The 13,080-nt window shown below is 31.2% G+C and overlaps 3 protein-coding genes across 6 annotated transcripts in view; 2 read left to right on the top strand and 1 right to left on the bottom strand.

The window, feature by feature from the left end:
* The first annotated feature begins 5,778 nt into the window (after positions 1-5,778).
* On the top strand, positions 5,779-10,319 carry LOC117236666 (myb-like protein D). Of its 3 annotated transcripts, XM_033499802.1 has the most exons (6): positions 5,780-6,040; positions 7,215-7,345; positions 7,433-7,682; positions 7,745-7,860; positions 7,970-8,368; positions 8,813-10,319. In XM_033499802.1, exons 3-6 carry the CDS (start codon positions 7,537-7,539, stop codon positions 10,285-10,287), a joined length of 2,136 nt encoding a protein of 711 aa, XP_033355693.1. In that variant the 5' UTR covers positions 5,780-6,040; positions 7,215-7,345; positions 7,433-7,536; the 3' UTR covers positions 10,288-10,319. The 3 variants fall into 3 exon arrangements, with proteins under 3 accessions (XP_033355691.1, XP_033355692.1, XP_033355693.1); XM_033499800.1 differs by having other exon boundaries at positions 5,779-6,040; positions 7,970-10,319; XM_033499801.1 differs by having other exon boundaries at positions 5,779-6,040; positions 7,215-7,349; positions 7,970-10,319.
* LOC117236675 lies at positions 10,230-11,961 on the bottom strand. Of its 2 annotated transcripts, none has more exons than XM_033499822.1 (4): positions 11,876-11,961; positions 11,084-11,446; positions 10,895-11,013; positions 10,230-10,739 (listed from the first exon to the last, which is right to left on the bottom strand). In XM_033499822.1, the coding sequence occupies exons 2-4, from the start codon at positions 11,088-11,090 to the stop codon at positions 10,521-10,523; spliced, it is 345 nt and encodes a 114-aa protein (XP_033355713.1). In that variant the 5' UTR covers positions 11,091-11,446; positions 11,876-11,961; the 3' UTR covers positions 10,230-10,520. The 2 variants fall into 2 exon arrangements, with proteins under 2 accessions (XP_033355713.1, XP_033355712.1); XM_033499821.1 differs by having other exon boundaries at positions 11,766-11,902.
* Positions 11,918-13,080, top strand: part of LOC117236667 (adipocyte plasma membrane-associated protein-like) — a 2,909-nt gene continuing 1,746 nt past the window's right edge. Inside the window, exons 1-3 of the mRNA XM_033499803.1 lie at positions 11,918-12,248; positions 12,329-12,537; positions 12,772-13,057. Of these exons, the coding sequence (XP_033355694.1) occupies positions 12,139-12,248; positions 12,329-12,537; positions 12,772-13,057 (605 nt within the window). The 5' untranslated portion in view covers positions 11,918-12,138. The remainder of the gene's footprint in view (positions 12,249-12,328; positions 12,538-12,771; positions 13,058-13,080) is intronic.

The following is a 13,080-nucleotide window of genomic DNA, read 5'->3' as shown; positions in this document are numbered from 1 at the left end:
TTTTTCAGAAACTTGTTGATGGCGATCAGATTTTCTGACGAAAATTATACCATGATAAATGGAAATAGGCAATTTCTCATGCGTGTTTTTTATATTATAGCATTTTTCCTTCAAATTGGAATTACGGGCTTCAATGAAAATAGGATTTCAGAATATAAGATTGCAATAAAGATAATTATCACTATTCTATACTACTAGAATATTTGGAAATTTCTACTATTTAAAAATAGTAATTTACCAATTACACCAGATAATAGCAACATTTTATACAAAATATTGTTTAAGTCCCTACGTTATGTAATTTAAAAATGGCACACCCACGCGTTCACATTTTGTCGATATTATTTTCCCTTATTATTTATTACCGAACTATCTGTATAAGATAAAACCAAAGAACAGGCTTAGAAAAATTTGAAAAGATCAGGGTACAGCAGTTAATAATAAAATAAGCAGATTAGTTTTTATTACTGCACTACAAGCAGATTAGTTTTAATGCAGAGCATGTGTATGAAAACGCAAAGAATATGGTAGGACGTGTACAAAGAAATGTAAACCCAAATCCTATTTCTAAGCTGAAAAATCCAGAATAAATTAAGATACCAAATTATTTGCAGTACTTTATTCCGCTCATATTACATTCTTCCAACTTGCGATCCGTTCTAGATGCTTTTACTACACTGTATTTCGTGATCTATTTCTTTGTTCCCATCTCGTTTTCGTCCTCGTTGCAGGGACTTTTCTATCGCGCTATATTAGATTTTATTATACCAGCCAGTTTATGGTTCCTTCCAGATGTTGCTCACCTACTAAACCATTTGTATCTTGTATCAACAGACAGGCCCATTCCCTTTAGGAAATTCTGAATTATCAGGCATGTAAATATGAAACCGGAATTTTTGTATAGAAAATACACGTTTATTGTATGGAAATGATTAAAAATATTTTATTCGAAGTATTGCCCATCGCTAGCTATACATTTTTCCCACCTGTCTGGCAATTGGTGGATGTCACGCCAAAAAAACTGTTGCTCTTTTGAGGCAAACCAGTCATCGAGCCATTTTCGTACATTTTCGTAAGAAGTGAAGTGCTGGTCAGAAAGTGCGTGTCCCATCGATGCAAATAAATAGTAATCGGACGGAGCTAAGTCTGGTGAGTAAGCCGCGTGCGAAAGTATTTCCCAACTGAACGCTTCAATCGTTTCCTTGATCGGTTTTGCTGTATGTGATGGTGCATTATCACGAAGCAAAATTACTTTGTGTTGCCTTTTTTGATATTCTGGTCGTTTTTCACGCAAAGCTTGATTCAAATCGATCATTTGTTGTCGGTAGCGCTCAGTATTAATGGTTTCGCCAGGTTTTAACAGCTCATAATAGATCACACCCTTCTGATCCCACCAAACACAGAGCATTGTCTTCCGTCCATAGCGATTTGATCTTGTAGTCGATGTCGATGGTTCGCCTGGAGCTACTCATGATCTGTTACGCTTAGGATTCTCAAAATATATCCACTTTTCATCGCCAGTCACAATTCGGTGGAGAAATGACTTTCTTTTGTATCTGGCGAGCAGCATTTCACAAGTGGTTTTTCGGTTTTCCTGCTGTCTTTCATTCAGTTCATGTGGAACTCATTTTCCCACCTTCTGGATCTTTCCCATGGCTTTCAAACGTATGGAGACGGCTTCTCGTGTCACGTTTAATTGATCAGCGAATTTGAGCGTCATCCTCATCCAACAATGCTTGCAATTCGCTGTCTTGAAACTTTTTCGGTGGTCTTCCACGTTCTTCGTTCTTCACGTCAAAATTGCCACTTCTGAATTTTGTAAACCACACAAAGCACTGTGATTTACCAAGAGCATGCTCACCGTAAGCTTCGACAAGCATTCGATGCGATTCTGCAGCAGTTTTCTTCAAATGGTAACAGAAAATCAATGCTGTCCGCAAATCGTAGATTCCAGGCACAAAACTTGACATGTTCAACGCTATTACAAACTATGCTGTTGTATGAAACTTGTATTGTTCTGAGTCGAAAATGTTTGTGAGATGTCAACAAAGACTTTTGGCATCAATAACGTAGTTTAGCGATAACTACATTATCAGCTAGGACTATCTATAGGCAAATTCCGGTTTCATACTTACAGACCTGATACATGTCCTCCCCGAGCTGTAAACCTAATGACTCCGAGGTCGGGTAAAAAACTCTGAGAAGGGACCAGCCGGAAGAGCACAATGGACAGACAAAACTCAACGGCTGGTAGGGAGAATCAGCAACGTAGGAGGACAGTTCATCAACAGACCTTGTACTGTGCGGGTGAAATATTTCATTCTTAACAAGATCCTACCACCGCCGTGTTCATAACATTAAACGTTAGTTTTATACAACAAGTGTAAATAAAGTGCTAAATTACACTAACACTCGATCTATTAAACTTATTCCACCTTGGGCGTTAGTTCATTGGAGGTACGCGATATCGACCGATCGGTTTGACCTGACCGGTTGCTCTTTAGTGGAAAATTCGCAACAGTCATAATCTTGTTCTCCTACAAATAAATGAAATTCTCTTTAGCCTCCTCTTCGTTAAAAATAACGAGTTTATATGAATAGCAAAAATCACGTCCAAATAGTCACTTTGTCCAAACGTAATCATTTTGATTATCATTTTCAAATAAAAGATGTCCAATTAGTTAGCTGCAATGCAGCGGAAAGTATCGTTAGGTATCTAGGTTGTTTTGTGGTTGTTTGCCGAAGGGTGCGGGGTATTTACGGGATGATATTTAGAGACAACAGAGAAGGGGTGGCTTTCGATCATGGTATTTCTCGCTACGAACATCTCTCGATACCAGTATCGGTTATACACACTATGCCTGCGATACCAGGAGTACAAAACGTGGCCGAGGTGCGTCAAGGGACCGTTTTAATTATCCACCGAAGTAATTACAAGGAGCCGACAGACCATCGGTCGATAAGTCAAGAATCATTTCACCAATACTTCATATCTGTTCCGTTTCTTCTTCGCTTGCTGTGTATAGAAATACACTTACTCGCGCAAAGTAAACTACTGGAACAACGTTGGAATACCTTCAAGTTTTCTATTCTTCTTTCCCGAAACGCTTCTCCTCTTAATTAAGCGTTTTTCCGTATGCGAAAGTTTTAATTACCGCACTGGATGGAAGTAAAAATTTCGCTGTTTTTATCCACCACGATATCTCTTAAGTTGCAACTAGATGTTTATGAAATTTAACAAACAGGAGTCATATTTTAGTATCTTGGAATTTTTATATCTTTCAGATGCTCAAGTGGAAGCTTTCTTTAGTTCTTATTCTCGTAACAGATTATAATTAATTCATGATTCGTGATATACAATCTCTATTCATCCTACCATAGAAGTATCGCCATTAATAATAGTAATTAATAATACCACAGAGAATAATAAATCAAACTTCCTTCCTTCCCAACCAAACTACCCACAAATCGTTCTACACCCGTTTCAAACTTCCACGCCAAACTTTACCACACCAAAAGTTTCCTCAACTTCAATTTTTACCATCGAAGAAGCACTATCATTGATCACCACTGCGAACGATAATAGAACTTCTCCTTGTAAACCAATCGTTTGCGAACCTCCGCGAGCTAACCTACGCTGCACGATCTTTAAATTTATATATTTTAAAACAAACAACCCTCCGTACTCGCAACCAAAGAAGTATCGCTAGCTATCATAGTAATTAAGAAATCAACCTCCCTCTTCGTTCATCCGCACTACCCACGAATCAATCTCCGTTCCACAACTACAAACTCGTATAGCGCATCCTGTCCAAACCAAAACCTTCCTCAACTTTCATTCTCGCTACCGAGAAATTCAACCTCAAACTCCACGCTCTCACAACCCTCTCAAACCTTTACGACTTCGTCAACTTCTGCCTCCTACTACTATCTCCCCCCAAAAAAGGAAAAAAACGAAAGAAACAAAAAAAGGCAAAAGCAAACAGAGGACAAAGAAAGATGCACGAACACAATGTCTCGTTACTTCGCGACGATATTCACCCCCGGATCCACGACGTGTACACGTATATCTACGATGTATAACGGATGTAACGTGTAGAAGGGCGATCGAAGGCGATGAAAAAGCGGGACATGTGCGAAGCTAAGGTGACAGGACGGATGATAGACGTACGTAAGGACAGACGTACAGACGGCCGATGTCGATGGTGGCAAACTCGCGGAGGCACGGAAGAAGATGAGGTCGAAGGTAACCCGACATCTGGCCGCACCGAAGGTAACGTGAGAGCCCCTTTACCCCCCCCCCCCTCTGTTCCTTTTTCTACCACCTCTTCTAGCCTCCTCGCCGGCTGCTCGTCCTCCCGTGGCCACGATCCATCCTCTCGTATACTCATCCGCCTAGAACCTTTATTACGTAGATAATTAAGAAGCCTGACTTTTGGATGACTCGAAGATGGTAGTTACGTTTTATCTGAGAGGTGAGAAATTTAGGCTGGTTTTACGAATGTTGAATTTTCTAGGTATTTGTCGTATAGTATGACAACAATAATATAATGTTTATTGCAGTTTCAGGTTTAGTAAGAACAACTTACGATTAGTCTTCTCTCCACGTCGCAATCTTACCGCGTTCTGTAATACTTGTTGTATGTATAGATGGACTGCAGTTTTTTTTACGAGAATTTGTATTTTTGTAAATACTTAGTTACGTAAATGGGAATTGAAGCAGAAAATTATTTCATCCATTGAATTAGTATTCATAGTGTCTAATTCTATAGTTGGAAAGCATTGTCTTTTTTGCGTTCAGTGAGTAATTTTATTTATATCGTAGTTAGTTAGGACTAGTGTTTATATTTTGATATATCTATGGTAATAAAATTTTGTTATCAGATTAGTTAATTGGTGCGTAGAATTGTTGTAAGAGAATATGTTGACGGTGGAGCAGGAAGTTAGAAAGTTGTTAGTTTCCGTAAATTCAAGAGACATTATTTGTTCTTAACAGTAGTCAAACTAGCAAGAAGTGTTTTACGGTCATTGAAGAGGCAAAACGATAGATTGCTTCGTCGTTTCTCATCGTTTTCAGACAGCATTAAGTTATATCGTGTAGTAGAACTCTTGTCTGATATAGTATTTATAAATATTGAAATCATGAAATATAATAACAGTCGCATATAAACAGTCGTAACATCTTTTTTGCGTTTCTTCCTTAAGAGCAACCTTAGTTTCATTTATTATATTGTACTAATTCAATACTTATCCTTCATTATGTGTGTGTCTTATGATCTTCTATTAAAGCTATTTTACAATAGCAATAAAACATCGATATTCAACGTCATGAAAACACAATTTAGATATGGAAGTCTCGAGCAAGACTTATATTAACCCTTTGCACTAGGAAGACTCCAGCTACGACACCGTGTATGTAAACATATGTTCAGAATAGGTAGGTATTGCTTTAAGGTGATGGTATCCAATGATACGCGATAAATATATACGAAGGGCAAAGAATTATATTTTCGTTAGATAAGGAAAAATATTTTTCCATTCGCTTCTCGATGCATTTTGCATCTTGAAAAAGAAAATCGAGGGCCATAATCATTTCTCTGTTTTTCACACGCTTTCGAAGTCTTATCGATATTCTTCATCGTTTTGGAACATAACAGGGACTTAGAATCCCTCGGTCATTCCTCAATCACTAATTTACTAAACAGTCACAACCTCAATAATCTCTGTCATTGCAATGTCTCCTGCTCTGCGATGCTGTATCTTAATATTTTTGTAATCAATAAAAAAGAAAACAATTTATTTGTAGTCTTCGATTAAACTTTTAAGCAATTTTTATGTTTTTTCGACCTTACCCATCACTAGTTTCTACACCGCCCCTCTTGTCGTATATACGCACGTTTCTCCCACCAAGAGCAGTGGAGAAGAAATGTGTGTATAGTTCGGCCGTTGCTCTTATTCTTAGTGCACATTTTTTGGCTGACTTTTTAACATTGCATGAATTGCATCGGTGATCTCCCGACTCATCTCTGTTGCTACATGCGTAAGTACAACATGTGTACATGTATACATTCAAAGAAAATTGCTTATCATTTGAATGAAAAAAGAAAATTTTCCTTTTATAATAAATTCTTTCGTAGAATGAGAATAGATATTTCCGTAAGAGAGTATTAATCCAATCTGTCTTATGTAAGTTACTGACTTTTAATACTGATTTCTAATGTATATATATATATTCTTAAGTTTTAACTAGATGAATTTCCACTAACTACATATATAGTTGATTATATTTATATAATACATTTGCTATATTTTGTTACTTACCAATCAGGGTTTTGAATATTTCTATTGCTATTTTTTTTCTTGAAAGTAAAATATAAGATTAAATTTATGTACATAAATGTGTTTGTAAAAATAAAATCTACATTATATATTGTATTAACTTCCCAACTGTTTATTTCTGACTGTCAGTTTTGACTTGAATCAAGCATAAGTTCATTTACATAGCAGTTGTTTCTTAATTATAGTAAAGATTTTAATTTTTTCCTTTTATTATTTCAATTAAGTGTGTACAAGATGTAATAAAATATATTTTTACATATTCTTATATAGAGGTTATGTAGATAAATTTGTATTAGTTATTATATGTATATAATTTTTATTTATAAACATAAAGTACTAAGTTTTATATTTCTATCACTTTTAGTACAGACCTACACTTATATTGTAATGTTTTGATCATGAAGAACTTTTATTAGTATGTACTTAATGTTTATGAGATATTATAATTTAAATATTCTTTCTTTTATCTAGAAAAAGTTCATCGATCAAGTTTCTGGTATTGATAATTAAACAACAAATTCTCATTAATGTCGCCCATATTCCCTAAAGATGCGTCTTCAACTGAAATGTTTTTTCGAACTGTAAATGGAAGTAAATTAAAGCTCATTGATAAAAGTACAAAGGCTAGAAATGTTATGAAATTTGTTTTATATAGGAACATACAGTTGAATGTGAATAAAACTCTCCTTTTGTTATTTGTAACAGTAGTTTTATGGAAGGCATTTAATATCTTCATACCCTTTCTTGCATGTGCATTAGTATTGATACTACAACTCATCTGTTTTGTTGCTTCTGTAAATAAAGGTCTGTTAACTAATTATAATTACTATAATCTCTTTATTTTCATTATGTTAATTTCAATATTTTATTTACAGATACACTAACAGTGGTAGAATTTGTTGGTATATATACTGAAGGAAAAAGAATATTTCATGGTTCTAGTTCATGTGAATTTATTCCGTGGGATATAGTGGTGGATATATTTATTAATGAAGTTATAACAGGAGTTGGTATTAAAAATTCATAATGTGATATAGTAAAATAATTTATAAAAATATGTGTTATTTAAATAAATGAATATATGTTGTTTCAGCAAAAAGTATTGTATTATCTTACAATTATAATAAGAGATTCACTTGGAGGAAAAGATTCAATAAAATTAGTTCCCTTATTTCAAAATTTAATACCTGAAAGAAAATGCCTGGAATATATCTACGAAAAACTAGCTGGATTGATTGGACCCAAAAAGAGAAAAATCAAACTTTAACAGTGCCTGGCTCATACTGGTTGTGTCATAAGACCAACATATACAAATTTATTTTTAGGTATCACCGCACAAATAGGTAAATATTGCTAATAGTAAATCATTAGTAAGAAAATAGATTTCTAATTTGTACATTTGCAGAAATATAAAACAATTTAATTATGGAAAAGAATTAATGAAAGTTATTAGAAAGATTATCAAAAATCCACCTTCCCAGAAACAACAATTTGGTACAAGTCATCTTTTAATTACTTTCGGTATCCTTTTCTCTATGTGCAAAATAAATATAATTTTTAACTTGTTAATAATATTAAATTTTTTGAACTTATTATTAAAATTTTCTTAACTATAATTCATAATACGTAGAACATACACCATGGACTAGACAAGATAAAATGTTTGCATTAATGAAGTTTAGAGAACGATCGGTTGTAGCATTTTCTTATGCATTTATATTAACTATAACACCCATTGATTCTTTAAGAATAGAACAGAATTCAGAAAATATAATTTCTTCTGATCGTTCTTTAATCTATCAGAATGAAAGTTCAAATGATACATATGAACGTGAAAATAAAAATGAGAAAGAAAGTAAAAAATGTTTAAAGCATTCCTCTAAAGATGATTCTTCAAAGACAGATGCGCAATGTAATAATATGCAAGAAATTTTAGGATGTGAAAGTAAAAACATTCAAGCAAATAATAATATAGGAAATACTAATTTAAAAAAGTTATTATTAAATGAAGAAACAGTAAAACAAACAGGTAACAGTGAAGATACAAATAAATTCTGTAAACATTTAAATATGTCACCTAAACATAGTATAAAACTAAATGATAAAATGAACGAAAGTAATGTTAACTGTTTAGAAGATAGTAATATTAAACATCAATTATCGGATGATAAGATAAAAATCAATAACTGTAATATTGGAAAAGACAAAAATAATTCTGTATCAAATAATAGTAAAATGTTAAATAATAGTAGCGTTGTTGATGATATAAATACAGATTCTGTTAATTTGCCATATCAGTACTTGATAGAAAAAGAAATAGAAGCTACAAAACAGAATATGTTAGAATTAAATGCAAAAGATATTACAAACCATATAGAAGCACATTCAGATATTACCAAAATACAAGATTTATCTTGTCCTAAGAAAAAGAGCTATGTATTAGATAATGTACCACGATCCTCTGATATTACAGATTTAGTAATGGAAGGATTAATGTTTACAATTCGTCAGGACCAAGATACTGTAGCAGTTATAGAACAAAAAACTAAGTTGGAGATTGATGAAGTATTGGAAAATTCTGAAAAAATTGAGACAAAGGAAGGTGAAAAGTGTTTACGAAATTCTAGTTTACTTGGCTTGGAAAACTTAATAACAATGCTTGAATTACCAAAAGGAAATGAACCTGGAGATATATATCAAAATATAGATAGTCAGAAACCTACTTTGAGGAATCAGTCTATGAGAAAACATTTATTGAACAATGTAAAATATCCTTTAACAAATAATAAAATTAAAGAACAAAATAGTACAATTGAGTTAAAACACATGCAATGGTATCCTTTTAATAATTCTATTTCAGCTAGTACTAGTTATTCAAATAATGATAACATAGATATTACAAATAAACGTCGCTATTCCGAAATATATGATAATTCTAAAGATGAAGAGGATGCGAAATTTATAAAATATAAAAATTTGAAGTATGAAGAAGAAGAAGAAGAAGATATAATACCAGAAGCATTACAAAATGAAACATGTAAATTATCTACATTATCTCTTAAAGCAGATAAGTCTAAAGATAAATTAAACTTTATACCAAATAAAGATTTATTAATGAATGACGTTAATAATGAAGAGTCAATCAAATATGAAATAGATAAGGATGAACTCAAATCTTCTTTTAATAATAATTTACATCCTAAAAAATACACAAAAAGTGATTGTCCAAATTCAGTATCTATTGACTCTCAAATAAATAAAGCACAAAAATTGCATAATAATGCAGTATGTGAATCTAAATTTCATGATACAAACAAGTATAAATCAAATGTTCCAGTAATTATCTCAAATCAAATTATTAGTCTAAATGAAATACCTTTACCCTTACAAAAAATACTTAAAAATAAATTAAAACATAATTCCTTAAATGATAAAACTAAAATAAACAAAGATAATATTGAGATTCACGAGACACAACCAGGTCAAAATGCAAGTAGTATTTCCAGTATACAATTAAAAAATCAAATTTTAAATAGTCATACAGAGACATCGTCAAAAGATCATGAAAAATTTGTACAAGATAGTAGAAAAACATATAATGAAAACATATCATCCTCAATATTAAAAACGGAAGAAAAATGTTCCAACAGTTCCAAGAACATCATGGAGTTAAACGAAGAGAAATCACAAAACCAGAATAATTATATTGACAAAACAAGATTGTCATCAAATAAAATAAAAGATGTTACACAAGAATTTTATAAACAGTTTTCACATTTGCAGAAAGAAAAAGCTCTAACAAATCAAAAACGCCTTAGATCAAGCAGAAAATCGTTGAATTATGCTAACAATGGTGAAATGCATATACAAATGGCCAAATTTTTTCAAGATATTACAAGAGGAGCCAAGGTTGTTGTAACACGTATACGTGTAAATAAATATTCATAGTTTAATAATAAAAAATTTATCTTCAACAGTAGAAATATGTCAAATTTTCATATTTATCAACAAGTTAATTTATAGATTTAGTACTGTTATATTTAGAACATAAAACTTTCATATTTATCTATCATTTAATTTATGCATTTAGTAGTAATAAATATAGTATTTTTTGTACATGTGTTTTATTCAATGACTAAATTTCAAATAAATATATATAACATTATCTAGAATGATTTATTTTAGCTTTCCAGTAACTTGTTGACCCAACATGTCTTTTCTCGTTCAATTTGATCCATGACAGCTTTTAAATTATTCAACTTGTTTACAACATCTTGTAATTTAAAATCTAATTGGTCAAAGCACATTTCATTTTTATTAAAATCAAGATTCAGACATTTATTTTGACTCAAAATAAATGGTTCATTTATTGCAGTTGATTTTTTAAACACCTTCAGCATCTGCAAAATATAATGTGTTTATAATTGCAATAATTTTTTTAAGTTTTAAAGCATGTAAAACTTGTCATTATTTCAAGTAAAAAAAATAAATATAACAAATAAATTCATTACATAGATATATTTAAGAAACAGAATCCATTATAAATATTTATTACATTTATCTCATTTTTTAATTTGATAGATTTTTGAAGTTCGTCGGCACATCGTAATGGATACCGTTCTCGAGCATCACATAATTCAAAAAGTGCATCTTCGCACTGTTCTTCGACGTTGTCTAAAAGATAAAGATAAAGAGATAAACAATTCTTACTTGTTTTAACCTTGTTCAAGTTCCTTGCACTTACCCATCATTGATAACGTTTAGACTGTAGTATCTCAATTAAAAGTGATATTATTTTGTATTAACAGAGAGAAAATTTCCTCTCTAGTATTAATTTGAAAATAAAAATGAGCGATAATAAACGAACTTGCTTGTATTAATATCTTCAGCGCCATCAGGTAGCAAATAATATTACAAGAAATTTAAACGGAAATGTTTAAATCAATTTATTCCGTTCTCAATTTATAACTCTTTTTTACATAATAATAGTTTTATTTATATGATACTTTTTAATATATAAAAGATCGCCTGAATGAAATACTTATACTTGATCTAATGTTCTTGTTTCCTTTCTTTTAAAATGACATCAATCTTGTTTTAATCTAACCTAGATAAACATTTATTTAATATCATTTTAACATATATAATAATTTTAATGAATTATCATAAGTATTATATGTTAGAGAAATTCATTGTACTATAAGAAAGATAGAAACATCTCCATTTAGATGTGAATAAAAATGCTACTGTTTGTTGTAAAAGAGTCAAATAGTATATACTTTTCTTAATATATAATAGTTATTGATACAATATTATCAATGATATAAATATAATTCATTCGAATAATTAATAATTAAAATTGTAATTAACGTGTCATTCGAAAGTTAAAATTAGTTCAAAAGAAAATATTCAAATCAAAGGTTAACCATTTAATCAATTGATGATAAGTAAGAGATATAAATAACTATTTAAAATTTTGCTGAGTTGTCAGTATAAATAAAATCTTCTGGTCAACGGAAATTGTTAATATCACCACCTTCCGTCCGCGTGGCATTTATTTGATCTAACTTTTGCTGACATTGGCAAAGATACATAATTTGCGGTACACACCGCCATTAAAATTGTGAATGCCGTTATTTGCAGTGGCAAGAAACACGTAAAACGTAAAAGTAGTAACTCTTTTTTCTCAGTGCAATAGGTATTAGGATGAAGAAACATTAAAAGAGCCTCTTAGTGTTTTTAAAGTTGCTCGTAAAATATACCATATCTTTAAAATATTCATAGCCGATTGTTTAAATAATGGGGTACATAAAGTCAATTGGTACCGTAATAATATATGTCAGTTTCTTCTTAGCTGTCATTACCTTTTTACCAGGTTTACCCCCAGATGCAGAATATTCCGAATATAGGTATGGTATTTATTTTATAATAATATAATTGTTAAATAGGTAAAACAATTAATTATGATTTTTTACTATAAATATTTCAGTATGAAACTTCCTTGGGATTTACAAACACTGAAATCTGTAACAAAGATTCGACTACAAGGTCCTGAAATATTATTCTCTGGAGAAATCAAAGGTCCAGAAGCTTTTGCATCGTTTAATGGAGAAATATATACTGGTATACGTGGAGGTTATGTTGTACAAATTGAAGAAAATCGAATTAAACCTATTGTAAAGTTTGGACAAAAGTGTGGTATGTTGTAATAATTATTAGAAAATATTTATATTAATTTATTTACATTAAATATTTATTATTATTATTATTCTTTTTTTGGAATTCTACATATTGCATTCACAAAGATAACAAATTTAATAGTTTAAATACAAACATGCTCAGATAATAAAGCTAGATTTTGTTTAAAAAAATTAACAAAATTACTGAAATGTTTAAGCAAATGCATATCTTGAATAAAAGTGGTACTTACAGATGGGTTGTGGCAAGAACAAAAATGTGGTAGACCTTTGGGTCTAAAATTTAATGATAAGGGGGAACTGTTTGTTGCTGATAGTTACTATGGTATTTTCAAAGTAAATGTTAATACACGACAGTATATAAATATAATCAACAGTTCTGAACCTATTGATGGAAAGATTCCAAGAATGGTTAATTCATTAGATATTGCAAAGAATGGAGATATTTATTGGACAGATTCATCTGTAGATTTTCCACTTCATGATTCAACCTATACATTCTTAGCCAATCCATCAGGAAGGTAAGTTTCAAATTTAGTTAGTA

This window comes from Bombus vosnesenskii, unplaced genomic scaffold, assembly GCF_011952255.1.
Source record: "Bombus vosnesenskii isolate JDL3184/JDL3185 unplaced genomic scaffold, Bvos_JDL3184-5_v1.1 scf7180000013351, whole genome shotgun sequence".
Taxonomy (NCBI): Eukaryota; Metazoa; Arthropoda; class Insecta; order Hymenoptera; family Apidae; genus Bombus; species Bombus vosnesenskii.
The sequence above is the reverse complement of the archived record's forward strand: the minus strand, read 5'-3'. Positions and strand labels throughout refer to the sequence as shown.